Raw genomic sequence first — 16869 nt, forward strand, 5'->3', positions numbered from 1 at the left:
GATACGATATAGCAAGCCAGGAAGACCACAAGCTTAACGATTAAGACTAAAGAATGCTTTCGAACAACGAGAAAAGAAATACAGAGTAAAGTTGCCAATAGAAACATACAGGAAATAGCATTAACAAACTCGAGACCCATTGGCCTCCCTCGTACTTGGCGTTCTCAAGAATAGAAACCGAATAGAGACCGCATTACAAGACACGTCCCGTGGTGGCCGGCCCGCTCTTGTCCTTCGTCTGCGTCTTCTTGAGCGCCTTACCCAACTGAATCTCGCCCAGGAAACCCGCAGGCCGCCCGCCTGGCGGGGGACCAGCCGGTGCATCGCCTCCCGGGGGAGGCGGCGGTGGAGGCGGCGGAGGGCCCCCCGGAGCCGCGCTCGTAGGCATGGGAGGGGGTGGCGGGGGAGCTGATGCCGGGCCCGCTGGTGGCGGTCCGGGAGGCGGCGGAGGCGGCGGCGACGTGGGCGACTGCGCGTTGGCCGGGCTGGCGGGCGTCGATGCAGATTTGTCGCCCATCGCCGACAGCGGCCGAGGTGGCGCCATTGTTCCGAAGAGGATGGATGCCAGGGCCGCAGCGCTAGTGCCACCCGGCCTGTCATCGTCGGAATCTTCGTCCTCCTCGTCCTCCTTATCGGAGCCCCAGTCATCTTCTTCCGGTCGTCGACGCGACACCGGCCCAGTGATGGTGGGCACAGGCACAGGCACTGGCGTGGCCTTGGCCTCTTGGGTCATGCGATGGAACGGGTTCGTAGACGCCTCGGGCTGAGGGGGAGGCGGAGGAGGAGGAGCCGCTGGTTCTGTTGCCGGTGCCGGTGCTGGCGCGGCTACTGAGGGGCTGGGCTCGGATGACTGCGAAAGCATCCGGAAATAGGGGTTCTTGCTCTCAGTCTCCGCCGGAGGGCTGGTCGTCACAACTGTCGGGGGAGCCGGGATGGGCGGCGCCGCAGGAGGAGGAGATGGAGCCTTCCTCTCCAACTCCTGGCTGCCGGCCTGGCTACCTGCCTGCGTGGGCGTCGAGGCCTGCGGCGTGAGGTGCTCGGGGCCGTCGTCGTCATCGGAAGAGCTGTCCTCGTCCTCTAGCGCCTCGAGCTGGCGTTGGAGCTCCAGTTCGCGTTGCCTCGCCGCCTCGATTTCGGCCCGTTGCGCAGCAAGCTTGGCCTCCTTCTCGCGTGCTTCGGCCATGGCCGCCTTCTTCCGGCGCTTCTCTTCCTCCTTCTTGAGCTTGCCCTGCCGGACCTGCTCCTCGAGCGCCTTGAGACGTGCTTCGGCTGCGCTCCTCTCCCTTGCGAGGTCGTCCTCCTGGTCTTTGGCCTGGGCCCTGTCGTGACTGTTAGTGATCAAGTTGGGATGGTCGCACTCGGAAACCCGTGATACGTACTCTAACTCCTCCGTAGCACGCTGTTGCTCTTCACGCTCCTTGGCCAAGCGCTCTTCCTCGGCTCTCTTGGCAGCTGCTTCCTCCTCCGCCTTCTGCGCAGCCTCGCGTTCAGCCGCCTCACGCCCTGCGGCAGCCTCCCTTTCGGCCGCCTCATTCTTTCCTCCCTTCCTTGACGGCGGAGGGGGCGGTTTCTTAGAGGCAGCGGCGGGCTCGGCGGTTTCCGCGGCCGAAAGAGGGGCGCCTCCTTGCTCCTCAGCCAGCCGGGCCTGGCGCTCAGCTTCCCTACGAGCGTCCTCCTCCTCGGCTTGGCGGAGCTTGGCCGCCCGCTCGGCCCTCTCTCGCTCCATCCTCTGCGCCACCGTCTCGCCCGCCTTACCAGGCGCCTTGATCCCCAGAGCCGCCAGCCGCTCGGCCATGCGCTGCTCAGCTTGCTGTTTGATAAAGGCAGCGCGTTCCTCGGGCGTCTTGAATGACGAGTACGACCCGCCCGTGGGAGTCGACGTCCGGGACGCAGGTGTCGCCGCAGGGCTAGCAATCCGATCAGGGGTTGGCGCGCCGGGCGGCGCCCCGACCGCCGGCGACCCGGTCGTCTGGTTCCGTCTATCCTGCGCCCGCAAGCGGGTAGAGCGGCTCGATCTCTGAAGGTCGAAAATAAAGTCTCGGACCTCGTCCTCGACCCCCAGCCCGTCCTCCCAGCGCCGCTTCTCGTGCTCGTTCGTCGAATCGGCCGCACCCTCCTTAAGGCTGTCTTCAATGCCTCGCGCAAAGTCTCGCACGGAATCTTCGACGTCGCGAACCATGCGCTCGTTGGTCTCCTTCTCTGTCTTGACCTTGATGGCTTCTTCCTCGAGTCGGCTCGACGCCGCCTCGTCGTCAAAGGGAGTTTCTATCTTCTTGCCAGTGAGGGCTGCAGTACGCTGCTGCATCATGGCCTTGGCCCTGGCCTTGATCCTATCGGACTCGGTAACGGCGCCCCCAGGTCCGGTGCCGACAATCGCAGGCGCACTGCTCGGGTGAGCCTTGGCGTCTCTCAGCCGGAATAGCTCCAGCCGTGCATCGTGGATGGCCTTTTCCGTCTTTCGGACTTGCGAAGCCAGCTCCGGGATCCTATCCGTCAGCTTCTGCAACTGGCGTTTGAGCGCCCGTCGCTCGGCGTCCGAGTCACCCGTGGCAAGAGAAGCATCCGGATGCGCGTCAATGTCCTCCTGGATGCGTCTGATGCGACGGTAGAGGTCTTCAGCTTCTCGCCGGTCGCGACGGTCGAGCATTTCCTCTTCCTCGATGGCCTTCTCGTCGTTGAAATCCATGGCGTCTAGGAGAACCTGCTTTTCCCGGATCTTCTTCTTCAACTGCTCAATGCTGAGATCGTCGGTGGACGAGGATACCGAACCTGGGGATTCGGGGCGCGGAGAGTTGTTCCCGAGGCGCCGCCGGGCGCTGGACCTGTAGCCCACCTCGTCGTCATTGTTCTTGAACACGGTCGCATCCTTGCGTCCAGGGCCGCTGATATGATTGTCCCTCAGAGATCGGCTCTTCATGTAGCTCACGCCGGTCTTCTGGGGTAGGAGGGCAGCGCCCGACTTGTTGCGCAAGTCCGACTCGTGGCTGAGCATGGACTTGATGGTGCCGATGGAAGCATTCAGATTCTTGGTCGACGGCGGCACGAGCTCGGGGGGCAAGGAGTTCGGAATGGGATATCCGTTGAGCTTGCGATAGATCAAATGCATCGCCACGGCGAATTCGTCGAGGTCAAGACGACCCTTGTTGCCGTTATCAGAAAGCGTCCAAATGCGCTCCAGGTCGGTTTTGTCAAGCCCACTTTGTCCGAAAATCTCAATAGCCTGGCTGCCGGCGATGAAGCCCTTGCCGAGACCATCCCAGGCCTTAAACAAGTCGTCGTATCTCTTCTTCTCCTCCTTTGTAATGGCCCAAGGGATAACCGCATTGCCCTGGAGACCGGCAGTCGTGTAGGTATGCTGCTCGCGGCCTTGTTGCGGCATCATTCTAGCGTGGAGCAAATCAATGTTGGGAAGACCGGATGCCGGGGCGTTCACGAGACCCCATTGACCAGGTCGACCGGTCGGCTGAGCATTAAGAGGCGCAGCCATAGTGCCCTGTCCCATTCCCGTCGGCATCGGGGGCATGGGAGGTCGAGGGCCAGTGTATCCCGTGGGCTGGGGGTTCTGCATGCCGGGGAATCCGGTCTGCTGCGGCTGCAGGGACTGATTGGGACCGAAGAATCCCTGTTGCTGCTGACCGGGGAAGCCAGTCATCTGCGTCTGCAGGAGTTGGGAGTTGGACGGCTGCGGCTGGGGTTGGTGGATGACGGGAGGAGACGCAGCGCTCTGCCGGCCAGCGAAATCGGGCGCGTTTCTCGCCGGTGCTGCGCCGGTCTCTTCCGTGATGCTAAAGTTGATGATGTCCACCATGCTCGACACTTCGTTCTTGATATGTTCCGGCAGGCTCGACGGCAGGACCTTGCCCGTGAGCTTCAAGTTGCAGAGGTACATGGCGAGAGCAAACTCGGGAAAGTGAAGCTGGCCGGACCGAGTAGTATCAGACAGAGTCCTGGTGAGAAGTTGGGAAGTTAGCATCCCGGCGTAACAAAGCATGCAGTTGGGCCAACCAAGATAAAAGAAAAAGAAAAGAAAAAAATTACCAAATGTGTGAAAGAGAGTCGCCATCCAGACGAGATCTCAACAACAGGTCCCTAGCTTTCTCTCCGGGCATAGTAGTCAAGTCGTCTCCTACGGCAGACTTGAACAAAGTCTCAAACTTGGCCTGGTCCTGTGCATTGATGAAGGATAACCGGACATTGGGGATTTTGTTCGCCTTCCTCTTGGGGGCTTGTTGGGATTGGGGCTTCGCGGTCTGGAATGAGGCGGCCATCTGCTGGAACCCCGTAGGCTGAGGCTTCATCGGCTGGGATGCCTGTGGAGGGGCAAAAGCACCAGCGGTAGGTTGGGGTGACGGCTGTAATTGCGGCTGCTGCTGCTGCTGCTGTTGTTGTTGTTGCTGTTGCTGTTGTTGTGCGAACTGCTGCTGGAACTGAGCAGGAATAGCGGGCATCGGGGGAGCGGCGGGCTGGAAGCTTTGCTGCGGTTGAGTCTGGCTCTGGCCTGGGAACCCCGTGTATTGCGGCTGCTGCTGGGGCGCCTGGCCTGGATATCCGGTGAATTGCTGTTGCAACGGAGGCTGAGCGAAGCCAGTGGGCTGAGGGGCAAAGGGGCCAGGCTGCAGCTGTCCCGGCTGCCCTTGCCCCATGTTGTTGAAGGAGCCGCCATACTGCGGTACGCCTGGCGGCTGATTGTTGCTGCCGCCCGGGAAGGCGTTCGAATTGGAATACATGGCGCGGGCGGCGGTTCGAAGCTGGATCTCGAGGTCGCGCTCTGAGACAAAGACCGCTGGAGGGGGGAAACGCTTGATGTCACACGCGAGAAAATAAGCAAACGTGGCCAGGAAAAAGCAAAAGATGTCTGAGGGAAGGTAGGGATTGTTCCACCCACAATGATAGGGTTGAGTATGGGGGAGGTGAAAAGACACTGGAGCAGCAATGACTGCGAAGCTTTGTGGATGACGAAGCTTCGCACCCAGATATCTGTCCAGCCGCTTGTTGTCGGGGGGGAGAGAGTGGAGGAGATTGGCTTCCGAAACCTGTCTGGTTGGTTGGGGGTACAAGTCTGGGCACAGTATCTGTGTACTGTATGGCCGAAGCTTACAGGAGGTACAGTAGGTACCGTACGGTTGTACATACCTAGGTACGTTGTAGGTGTACATACAAGTAGATGTACAAGGCATCTGCACTTTTACTTACCTAGTATGCTTGGTCTTCGTCATTGTACATCTTTTATGCGCTTCATTACTAAGCCGCGATACGTTCTCGATATCCTCTTTCATCAAAACCGCCTCGATCAACCAACTCTTCAGCAGACAGGAAAAGCGAAATGCAAATCAACCAACTTTTCGTATTCTGATAAAAGGGTATCTATCGTGTGCTGTGCGTGCGACTCCAAAAGCAACCAAATCTCCCAACTCCGAGCATATGTATACCATAACTTTGATCCTCTTGCCTAACCTTTTCCTCGCTGATATAACAAATTGATTCCTCTAGTCGAGGCACTTTACAATCAGTGCACTTGCACTTGCACTTGGCACCTATGCCTCTCATCCCGCTACGGAGATGCCCTGGTGCCCATCGCACGACAAGGATCCTTCTCGCAAGTCGAAGCCACCCTTCGGAGACTCATCGGTCACGGTGACGGCCCATTCGGGTGGCGTGTAGAGACTGGGGAACAGACCCGGCATGTCGATTACAGAGCTGTTCAGCATTTGAACCTCCGATATATGATGTGGTGCCGTACCAATGCTGTGGCCCTGGGCTGCGCCAGCTAATTCCGCAGCAGCGGGAGGCGGATCCTGAGGCGTCCAGGGCCTGTCAGCCTCTTCAGTCTCTCCAATCGCGTTCCGGTCATCGCCTACAGTATCCGCGGTTTCGGCCAGCTTCTTTCCACGGTCAACGGCAGCAAGCCCACCGAACAAGGTAGGCAGGTCGTCGACGATGCCGTGAGAATCGTACCTAACCCCAAGGGACCACTGCGGCAGGGCATTCTCAGCCGCCGCCGTCGCGGTTCTGTTCCTCTCCAGGATCCTCTCGATCTGGTCCAGCTTGACCGCCCACGCTTCGCGTAGCTCCTGCAGGAGCATCATGCTCTCATCATCAGCAAGGCCCGTGGGATCCGCCGCAGGCTTGGACGACAGCCGACGTCGCGGTCCCGCCTTAACGTTGGACACTTCGACGCCGTCCATGGTGCTTTTGATGGCGAGGCCAACTTCGTGGTCGGACAAGGGTAGGAACTCGTGGATGGACGTATTCTGTTCGAGGCTCCTTGCCATGTGCCTCAAGTTCGACAGATTGAACCCGTTATCCTGGACGTCGAGCGTCCGGAGGGTCGCATTCTTGGAAATGGCCGAGGCCAAATCTCCAATGTTGCCGTTAAGTTTCTGGTTTCGGATCCGCAAATGCTGAAGCGACCTGTTCTGGGCTAATCCTGCTAGAGCACGCGAGAAACCGATCCCCAACTGGCCCTCATCCAACTTGGCCGAATACCCGGAGAAATCCAAGCATCGGATGGTAGTGTTGGTGGCGAAGAGATCCGACACGGCTGCACAGGCCTCCTCGCTGACCTCGCCAGGGGTTGCCGTGCCCACTAGACTCAGCATAGAGATGGTGTTGTTAACGGCCAGAGCCCGGATCATCTTGATGAAGTTGGCCTCGTCCTGGTATTCAATCATGTCCATGAAGAAGACTTTCGGTCCGAAGTTGCAGGCAATGGCGCTCGTCAAGTCACCACCACCGGTCTCCAGGTAGTTGTTGCTTACAGAGCAAACCAGCTCGCGATTTTGTCCCATGCTGCGGAAAAGCACTGCAGCATCCGAACCACTTATACCACAGTTGTTGAGGTGCAGGCTCCTTAAGTTCTGAGAGGCCGGCGAGGAGAGGTAGTTCGCCAGGGCACTGATTGTCTCTTCACTGAGCTGCCGGGATGTCAGAAACTTCAACAAACCTTGGTGTTTCGGTGACGAGAACTTACCCTGACGCCTGAAAGGTCCAACTCCTCGAGTGGCCATTTCGCCACCGTTTCATAGTAGAATAAGAAATCCGAGTACTGGCTAAGGCAGTTACCCGCGATTTTAAGGCTCCGCAGACTAGTGAAGTGCACAAGACTGTTTCGAACAACAGAGTAGTCGATGCTGCCGGAATTGTGGGACGTATTGAGGACTTCCATCGTCGATCCCTGGTCTCTAAGTGCGTCCCAGATATCCTCCAAACTATTCTCATCGAGGCGGCACCGGGAAATATCCAGATGGCTGATGACATTGGGAATGGATAGCGCATATACTACAATCAAGAGGGTCAGTCAATGCCACGTCGAGGGCCACGGCAGCGAGGGGCAGTACCTAGCTCATTCACTTCGGCAGCCGTCAAAGGATTGCCACCAAGGAGTAGGGTATCAAGTGGGGTGTTCCGAGTTCGCAAGAGCAAGAGAAGCGGCCTCGCTATTTCTTGCTCGACACCCGGGGCGGATTGGGTGCTCCATGAATCGCGCCAGGAAGACAAGACATCTGTCAGGTCAATCTTCCTGATGGAGCCCGAGGTAAACGCCATTGCGTGGATCTCTTGGAATAGAATCGGTGCGGTCCTCAGAATGTCTCGATAGACGCTGTCAATGACCAATCCTGCGTTGATCCAGTTAGCATTTCAGAAAGAAGGCAAACATCCTTCCCCATGGCGCAGGAAAGGGACGGGGACTAGAACAGGGACACACCGTTACGGGAGACGTCTGCCACGGAATCCGAAAAACGGGGCGAATCAAACCAGCCACAAAGAGGTCCAAAGTCAACGCCCCTGAATGACAGCGACTTGAAATAATCGTTGTAACGAAGAGCCTTGAAAACCGCAAGTAGTTGATACTGCGTGTATCCCCAGGGCGGCTTGGGCGGGACGAGCTGAAACTCGGGGTTATGCTCCTTCCTTTCGCATTTCCAGCCCACTTTCCACTCGGGAAGAGCGCAGCCGTACGTGGCACAGTAGGCTTCGAGCGTCCTCTGAAACCCGCCAAAATCCTCTCCCAGTGGAAGGTACAGCTGGGAAGTGAGACCTTGGATTTTGAAGATGTCTTGTTGGAGATGCTGAGGCCACGCTGGCTTGACAATGCGGTCTGCTTTCATAAACATGGTGACAATTTCCCTGTACCATCGGCTGCCCAACTCGAGGCGCTTCTCTGTCTCGCCGGGCATGCTGTGAGATTATGACCGTTAGTATTAGTGATCTTCTGCGTCAAGGCGAATAACCGCCGCAAACAGGGAAGCAGACAAGTCCTCACCGAAATCCTAGGGCAAATCGGTCCTCGTGGGAAACGAGGGTCGCCCTGAAGCGAATCAGAGAGGTGAGGCCGAACGCCACGTAGGTCACGTCAAGGTCTTCCGGGGGCTTGTGCACCGAAGTCTTGAGCACACACACTAAATAGCACATATTGATCCCGAGCAGCAGATAGTACGACGGGGTGTCCCTCCATCTCCTCCCAGCATCGAAGCTCTCGGACTTTGCACGTGACGGTAGAGTCTGTATGACGGGGAAGATATCGAGATGGTCGCCGGAGTACGCCGGCTCCTCTTCTGCAACGATACTGCGGATGCGTGACTCGACATTGGGGGCAATGAGGCCTACGGGCACGGACGATGTGCCCAGGTGTTCCCTGATGGCACGGCGAATATCCGTCATCCACACTTCCACCTCTTGCGGCAAGCTGAAAAGAAGTCTCACGTTGACCCATGCGACGGCCGGGGACACTTCGGAATACCATACGTCTAGTGCAAAATGCGGACTCGACCCGTCGTCGCTGGATAGTTCGATGATTCGGCCGAGGGGTATCTCTACTCGTTTCTCCGACGATCCGATCTCGTGGTTCAGGGACGAAATAGTAGACGACCTACTGAGTCGGTTCGAGGGGGTGCCGTTGCCAATGCTGGCGAAGACGGCTCTCGCCGCATCAACAGAGGGGAAGACGATAAGACAGACATCGGTAAGGACGAGATAGTCTGCACGGGCTTTGCGAGTTCTGGCATCGGTCCTGAGGGGTCCATGCTTGAGCACTGTCATGGAGGCCAGTCTCCCAGACGAATCCGAAGTCTGGGAGCTCGCCATGGACTCTTTCGAAGCCCGGCGACTGATTCGATGGAAGATGGAGGAGGAATAGGTCGTGGGGGTCTTTTGTAGCACTCGACGCGATGGCGGTGTATTGGCACCGGATCGTGATTCGCCATTGTCGGAGAGATCGAAGGACGAACGAGAGGATATACTGAAGCTTCTTAGTTTTTTGCTAAGGAAACTCGCACGCTTCCTGGTGGTAGTAGGGCTTGTCTGGATGTCGAGTTCGAGCGGGCTTCCAAGGCCGCCGTGTCCATTCTGGACGTCCGTCTGCAATGGGGGCAGGGCGGGTCGGGAGGTGACAACAGATTGCATTATCCACGGGGCTCTTTACGGCTTGGGGGTGGAAAGTCGGGGCGTGAAGTTTTCGTCCTAGAGTGATGTTAGACGAAGGAGGAGCTGGGCTCTGGTCGAACCCTTCAAGGCCGCGACAGGTCAAAAGATGAAGAAGGTCAGGCCATCTGGATGGCTGGTCGAGTGGCAGTTGAACACAGCCTGTCAGATGGAGCGAGGCTATGCCAGTAATTGTGCCCAGCCAAAGCGCCGAGACGAATGCGGTAGAAAAGTGAGAGTAGTATAGCACGAAGGTAAAGGAAGGACAGGGGAAGAAGAAAAGATGACCACAATTGAACGGGTCAATTGTGTATGCAAAAAGAGAAAATTATCCAGGTTGAGGGCTGAGTCGAGAAGAGGCCATGGCACTCTCACCCCTCCTCGCGAGGATCCATTCTCCCATCGCAAGGGCAGGCATGGAGTGTTTGGATATGATGATGCATTGCTGCAGGGATGGGCAGAGCTGCTTGGGTGCTGGAATGATGCAACTTCGTACCAGGGGGAGCAGCTGCGGTCCACAACGTCCCCGTTGATGATGAAATCATGGACACCAGACCCCCAACCCGTCGGTTTCAGTGGTACGAGCCTGCTGTATTTCAGTGGATCAACTTTAGGCATCTGACCAATGAGACAAGGGGATACCGGTAGACGTGGTGAATTTCTTGGCGAGAAAAATAAAGTGACCAATAAGAAGGGAGAATTCCATCCCACGTCCGATAAAATGTGCTCTCGGTCAGATCAGCCCCAGCTCTAAGCCACACGGACAGGCCACAACGGGCCCAGGGCCACAGGGCCGCCAAGATGTACTGTACCTACCGAGTCGATTCAGGCGAGGAAAACTGTTGACCATGGTGCGATGGGTTGGCAAAACAATTTCGATTGGAAACCGAAATGGAAAGTCGTCTTTTGCGGAGTTCTTTCCGGTTGCAGTCTGGATACTGCTGGGAATGGCGTCATACGAGAAGGTTCCTCACGTAAGACGCAGGCAAGGGAAACCCGACGGCGTGTATGTACTTGTACTTAAGCTTCTTGGCACAAAAGAGGCATTTCGATTGTTGTCGTCTTGGTAATTACGACCACTCACACTCTGATTGGCATGTCTCAGAACATTTAGACGAAGACAGACCAGATCCGATCCGGATACGAAGTGTCAGCAGCATGCGTTGTGAGTCGGGAAACTACACCACACCACTGACTTTGCATGTTACAATGTACGAATAATACGGTGTAGCACCTTGACCTTTTCTTCCTTTTTCTTCTTCTCTCGCACACATTCTGTTTCTCCTTATTCGGATTTGGCCGACACTGACAATCACGTTGAGTACTACGGAGTACACGTTGCATGCCGAGTCGTCCGAGCCGGAGTCGCCGATGTCCCCAATATTGCTTATACAAACCCAAGCTGTTATATGTAAGGGTATAGATACCAGCCCGTTTAAGTGACTTCTAGAGGTTTGTCAGGTCTATACCAAAATTGAGCAACTTTGAACAACTTTGAACAACTTGGAAACTGTCAACTTTCAACAAAGCTTTTGCTCAAAGTGGAGAATCCCGATAGGAGATGCCGACCAACATTTTAAACTTTTCCCCCCTCGCCTCGTCTCGCCTTGTCGGCTCATTCTCCCGGGACGTCCCGATCGGAATTGACCAAAATTGGCCTCCCCCAGACGTTGTCAGCCGCACACCGCCCGGCGCCGGACTGGCAGAATTCCTACCACCCTGACTCACTCCACGCCGGAAATTTTAGTTTGAATATAATTCATCCGACCATGCCATGCTCTCCTTGAACCCTGTCGGAGCCCTGAATATCGCCCCCGAAAGAAGTTGACGCGCCACCATCGTCAAAGAGATAATAACATCAAATTTCGCGACTTTGGACAACAATTGGGACTCGAGAATCGAGAACCGAGAACCGAGAATCGCGAACCCAGAATCGAGAATCGAGAACCGAGAGCCGGAACCCGAAAAATCATCTGCTGCCACCATGTCCGAATCCGTGTTCTCCAGGAAATACTTTGACAATGTCTACATACCCGTAGGACTCATCATCCTGGGTGTTCTCATTGTAGACCGACGCTGGATTGTCCACAGCGCGACCGTCGCCCTCGCCCTGGGCGCCTGGAAGTTCTACAGCCTTCGTACGTGATCATCCATGCGCAGCGCAGACCCCTCACCTCTCCGAAATGCTTGCATAGCCTAACCAACCCCCCAATTGGCAGAACCGAAGAAGGTCCTCAAGACCGACGTGTTCCAGGAATTCGAACTCAAGGAAAAGACCATCATCTCCCACAATGTAGCCATGTACGTATGTTCCCATCCCACTCGGCCGTCTAGTCTGACCATGGGGCTAACTCGTCCGTTACGACGTCTATAGCTACCGCTTCGCCCTCCCGTCTCCCACGTCCGTCCTCGGCCTTCCCATCGGCCAGCACATCTCCATTGGCGCCACCCTGCCGCAACCTGACGGCACCACCAAGGAGATTGTGCGCTCCTACACCCCCATCTCGGGCGACCACCAGCAAGGCCATTTTGACCTGCTCATCAAGTCCTACCCCACCGGCAACATCTCCAAGTACATGACGTCCCTCAAGGTGGGCGAGACCATCCGCGTCAAGGGCCCCAAGGGCGCCTTCGTCTACACCCCGAACATGGTCCGCCACTTCGGCATGATCGCCGGAGGCACCGGCATCACTCCCATGCTCCAGGTCATCCGCGCCATCATCCGCGCTCGTGCCGCCGGCGACAATACCGAAGTCGACTTGATCTTCGCCAACGTCACCGCCCAGGACATCCTGCTGAGGGAGGACCTCGACGCCCTCGTCAAGGAGGATAGCCGCATCCGTGTCCACTACGTGCTCGACAAGCCTGACGAGGGTTGGACCGGCGGTGTTGGTTACGTTACCCCCGAGATGATCACGGTAAGATGTCCTGGTGGAAGGGGGAGAGAATCACCCTTCCTTCCTCTTGTTCTCTGCAGAACCGAACCCATTGCTGACACATCTACAGAAATGGCTGCCCAAGCCCGCCGACGACGTCAAGATTCTCCTCTGCGGTCCTCCTCCCATGGTGAGCGCGCTGAAGAAGACGACTCACGCCCTCGGCTACCAGAAGGCCCGTCCCGTCAGCAAGCTGGAGGACCAGGTCTTTGCGTTCTAAGATGCGGCAAGTGCACGTTGAGCATTGGAAAGAATAAACGACAAACCCATTTCATTGCACGGAGTAGACAAACATCACTAGATAGATTTGCGGAAAACGGAAATGCGCGGAGCTACGGAGTAAAGATAGATGTTACGGATACTGTGACTATCAAGGGAGCACCATGTGGCGCTTTGTACCAATAGCAATTGGTCTCTTTCGGCAAAACTAATTTCATCCACTGTGGCTGTGCTATTTATTACATAATCCCCGCTAGCCTCTTAGAGTGACGTACCATGAGGCTCTGTCAGATAAACATTTTGGCGGCGACTTCTCGTCAACATCTCGACTATTCCCATCTTCCTATTGCACCTCCTTCCCGCCTACACAAAGCCGCCATCCAACATGTCAGACCAGAACCGCTCCTCAGCACCCAGGATAGCCATATCCTTCGGAACCTCCAAGTCCTCCAACTCGGCCAGAGACCAGTCAAAACTAAAACCACCACCGTCACGCCTGGGCAAGCGTGCGCGCCCACACGCGCTGGGCCACGACTCCAACAGCGACGACGACTCCGACGACGGCCACCACGGGCGGCATGAGACCATAACAGAATTCGGGGGCGAGGAAGCCCCGAAGAAGCGACCCCGGGAGCTCGTGATCGAAAGCCAGCCCAACCGCAACTGGAAGGACGACCTACGCGCCAAGCGCGGCGGGAAGAACCTCCTCCCTCCCGAAGTGCAGGCACAGCAACAAACCCAGGGGGCCACGAAAGAAACCGAGCCCGCGGACGGTGATAAAGAGATCCAATGGGGCCTTAGCGTCAAAAAGCGAACGACCGAGTCCCCGTCCGCCCCTCGTCCCGATGAACACGACGAAAAAGACAAGGACCAATCGTCCCGCTCGCCAGACCGAACCGAGGACGGCGGAAAAGCAAGACGCGCCGATCGCGAAAACGGAAACGAAGACGCCCAACAAGACGCTGCAGACGCCCCCCCAACCGTCGAGGACGAAGCAATGGACGCCCTGCTCGGCCGCAAGAAGAAGACGGAAGCCGAGCGCGTCATCCGCCCCGCCACGGAAGACGAGGCCTACAGGGAAGACGTACAGAGGCACGTGGGCGCCGACTCGACGCTCGAAGACTACGAAGCCATACCGGACGGGGAGTTCGGCGCCGCCCTCCTGCGCGGCATGGGGTGGGACGGCAAGATGCGGGGCCCGCGGCCGCGGGCGGCGGGCGAGCGGCGGCAGAACCTCCTCGGGCTGGGGGCCAAGCGGCTCAAGGAGGACGAGGACCTGGGACAGTGGAACCACGGCGCTGGCGCCGGCCGGGGGAGGGGTGGGGGCGACTCGAAGCGTCCGCCGCGGCTGCACGAGTACCGGCGGGAGGAGGAGAGGAGGAAGGCGGAGAGGAGGGAGCGGAGGGAGAGGGGGGAGCGGAGGGAAGGGTATAGAGAGGAGAGGGAGAGGGAGGGGGATCGGTATAGAGACTATGATCGCGAGAGGGATAGGGGGCGGGACAGAGAGAGGGATGGAGACCGAGGGTCTCGAAACGGTGACTCGAGGCGCTACTGAGCATCGCCACGGCATGGGACGGAGAGGGGACGACGGCTCAGACACGCGGATATTCAGCATGGCTTAGGTCAGATCACGGGGAAGGTATCAGAGACTGCACGTCCGCTATTCGTTGGATATATCGATATATGGTGACATGCAGAGATGCGAGAACGCACAGCCGTGATTCGTTCTCACCGAGACAAAACAGTGATCGCGCACCAGCAGGTGAGGTTGTCAAGGCAAGCCGTCCCATTCAAAAACGCTACAGCTTCATTGATATTCAAACGCTGATCCGTGGGACCCAATGCGAACAGGCAATCCAAACGCCAACTCACAACTCGTGGAAGATGAAAACCAAGGTATATTACAACTTAATAGTACAGAACCGCAGCAGTGACCCCGTCCCATCTATCACGACTTCTTGGCCGCTGGTCGCCGCGCCGGTTCCGACCCCGACGCCACTGCCGACCCCGGGTCCGACTGATTCGACACCATGGTGGATCCAAACTTCCTCGCCGGCGTCTTGAGCTTGAACAGCACATCAATCTCGGCGAAGCTGCGGCCCTTTGTCTCGGGGAGCCTGAACCAAGCCCAGGACAAGAAGAGCATGTCGAGGCCGGCGAAGACGAGGGCGGCCCGCGGACCGAGGCCCCACCCGTTGGGGACATCCTCGAGCATCTTCGGGGTGAGGAAGAGATTGAAGAGGCCGGCGACGAGGTACGAGCAGCGGCCAATGACGATGGTCTTGGCCTTGAGCCGGGTGGACGGCATCTCGCTGACGAGAGAGTAGGTGAGGGGCCCCGTGGACAGGTTGTAGACGACGGTGAAACAGATGAGAAGGGCGGCGATGGCCCATGGCACGGCCGGGTGGCGGCCGGTGAAGAAACCGAGGATGCCCACGCCGCTCATGAGGGCGACGGAGAGGGAAAGGCCCGAGATCCAGATGCGACGCCGTCCAAAGTATCGCATCAGGGGCCAGGAGAAGCCGATGGCGATGATGCCGAGGCCGTACTGGATCAGGGTGTAGTCAAAGGCTCTCTCGGGCTCGATGCCTCCTTTTTGATACAGCTTGGCTGAGTAGTACATGAGACAGGAACCGCAGAGTTGTTGTGTCAGGTTGAGCATGACCACAATCTCGGTGCGACGGCGGTTAGTTGCCTTGAAGCAGTCGAGGTATCCACCACAGCTCTCGTCTTGGGTGTTGCTTTCGTTTCGGTCGCCGCCCTCTTCTATGTGACTGCTCCTCCCAACCGATGGCTTCTTCTTCTCCGAGCAAGACGGAGGAGTGTTGGATCGTTCCCTGGCCGGCTGGTCCCCGGCATCCCCGGCGTCCCCAGAACCCCTGTCCGCATCTCGCTCGTGGGCGTTGGTCAGCTCTAGGACGCGGAGTTGGCCCTCGGCGGGGAAGTCCTTGTCCCTGTTGAGACGACGTATGGCCTTGAGGGCCTGATCGGACCGGCCGTGCCGGACAAGCCACCAAGGCGACTCGGGCGCAAGGAAGACGCACACGGCAATAGGTACGGGCCATGTCCATTGCAGAGCCACGGGGATCCGAAAAGCGGACACGTTGTCCTGAAGACCGGTGACAGCCCTGTTGGCCGCCGTGGCCAGGAGCTGACCGAAGATCCAACACATGTTGACAAAGGTGGTCAGGGTGGGACGGAGTTTGACGGGGGCGACCTCGGAGGCGTAAGGAAGGGTGGTGGCCTGGAAGACGCCCCAGGGCATGCCGAGGAGGAGCTCGCCGGCGAGGAGGGCACCGAGGCCGGCGTCGGAGCCGGCGGCGCTGACGGCCTCGGTGGAGAAGAAGGGCACGAGCAGGAAGACGAGGACCGAGCCGAGGGCGGCCAGGACGGTCTTGCGATAGCCGAAGCGGTCGATGGAATGGCCGGCCAGGTATATGGCCAGGATCTGGCCCAGGAGGGCGGAACACTGGAGCAACGACTGCCACAGGGCAGGGATCTCGCGGGCCTTACCCGGGGCTGGCTCGACGCCAAAGAGAGACTGGAACTGGCGAAGCGAGAAGAAGTTGCCCATGAGGGCCAGGTCGTAGCCCTCGCCTATGATGGTCACGGAGAAGAGGATGGAGTAGACGACGGCCATCTTCCAGGAGCAGACGACTTGCCAGATGCTGGCCGTGGGGTCCTTCTCGAGGAGGAACGCTTCCAGGGCATTCCTGTCGTTGGCGATGTAGTTTGGGACATCGTCTTCCGGGTTCTTCGCGCGGGCGTCGTCTTGTATCCCGGCTGTAGGTGGTGGTGTGCTGGAAGCCGGTGATGTGGGCGGTGTTGAATCTGCGGAGCCATCATTCCGTCTCGACGGACTGGCATTGTCATCTTGGACTGCCGACATGTTCAGTCTCTGTCCTCGAACTGTGCGAGGAAGGGAATGCTCGTATAGATACTCGTATGTTGGCTACACGAGCATTGAGACCTTATCGTCGTGTCTTTGCTGACCCGGAGGGAGCTAGGGTAGCCTACTAGTTGGTACGTACTGAACTTCGAGATGGACTAATAAGAATGTGTAGAGAGGCAGAAGAGAGAGAGAGAGAGAGAGACCTAATTGATGATGTAGCACTCGATCAGATACTCGGGATGGTCCGGTGGGAAGACGGGCTGAAAGATAAACAGTTGCCAGGGAGAAGAAGGAAAGAGAGAAAGGAGGGTTGGCTTGGAGGGAAGACGGGAAAGCCACATATATATAAACGAAGGCCTTTGGTCTCGTGCGTTACTTCCCTTCCGTTGTACCCCGCGTTCG

At 57.7% G+C, this 16869-nt stretch overlaps 5 protein-coding genes across 5 annotated transcripts; 2 read left to right on the forward strand and 3 right to left on the reverse strand.

Annotated features, from left to right (window-relative positions):
- Positions 1-193: 193 nt before the first annotated feature.
- ACRALDRAFT_2043778 (uncharacterized protein) lies at positions 194-4727 on the reverse strand (the record flags this gene model as incomplete). Its single annotated transcript, XM_071021378.1, has 3 exons — positions 194-1319; positions 1380-3947; positions 4039-4727. 3 exons carry the CDS (start codon positions 4725-4727, stop codon positions 194-196), a joined length of 4383 nt encoding a protein of 1460 aa, XP_070872364.1.
- Positions 4728-5213: 486 nt separating this feature from the next.
- ACRALDRAFT_1065349 (uncharacterized protein) lies at positions 5214-9782 on the reverse strand. Its single transcript, XM_071017135.1, has 5 exons — positions 8264-9782; positions 7706-8178; positions 7338-7616; positions 6971-7278; positions 5214-6914 (listed from the first exon to the last, which is right to left on the reverse strand). Exons 1-5 carry the CDS (start codon positions 9400-9402, stop codon positions 5544-5546), a joined length of 3570 nt encoding a protein of 1189 aa, XP_070872365.1. The 5' UTR covers positions 9403-9782; the 3' UTR covers positions 5214-5543.
- A 1244-nt stretch (positions 9783-11026) lies between these two features.
- Positions 11027-12901, forward strand: ACRALDRAFT_1052057 (uncharacterized protein). Its single transcript, XM_071015712.1, has 4 exons — positions 11027-11558; positions 11640-11721; positions 11795-12338; positions 12427-12901. Exons 1-4 carry the CDS (start codon positions 11405-11407, stop codon positions 12574-12576), a joined length of 930 nt encoding a protein of 309 aa, XP_070872366.1. The 5' UTR covers positions 11027-11404; the 3' UTR covers positions 12577-12901.
- Positions 12902-12914: 13 nt separating this feature from the next.
- ACRALDRAFT_1065346 (uncharacterized protein) lies at positions 12915-14353 on the forward strand. The gene has a single exon (XM_071017134.1). The coding sequence runs from the start codon at positions 12961-12963 to the stop codon at positions 14128-14130; it is 1170 nt and encodes a 389-aa protein (XP_070872367.1). The 5' UTR covers positions 12915-12960; the 3' UTR covers positions 14131-14353.
- A 170-nt stretch (positions 14354-14523) lies between these two features.
- On the reverse strand, positions 14524-16464 carry ACRALDRAFT_1083014 (uncharacterized protein; the record flags this gene model as incomplete). Its single annotated transcript, XM_071019391.1, has 1 exon — positions 14524-16464. One exon carries the CDS (start codon positions 16462-16464, stop codon positions 14524-14526), a length of 1941 nt encoding a protein of 646 aa, XP_070872368.1.
- Positions 16465-16869: the final 405 nt, after the last annotated feature.

The sequence above is a fragment of the Sodiomyces alcalophilus genome (assembly GCF_042370955.1).
Source record: "Sodiomyces alcalophilus JCM 7366 unplaced genomic scaffold ACRALscaffold_7, whole genome shotgun sequence".
Taxonomy (NCBI): Eukaryota; Fungi; Ascomycota; class Sordariomycetes; order Glomerellales; family Plectosphaerellaceae; genus Sodiomyces; species Sodiomyces alcalophilus.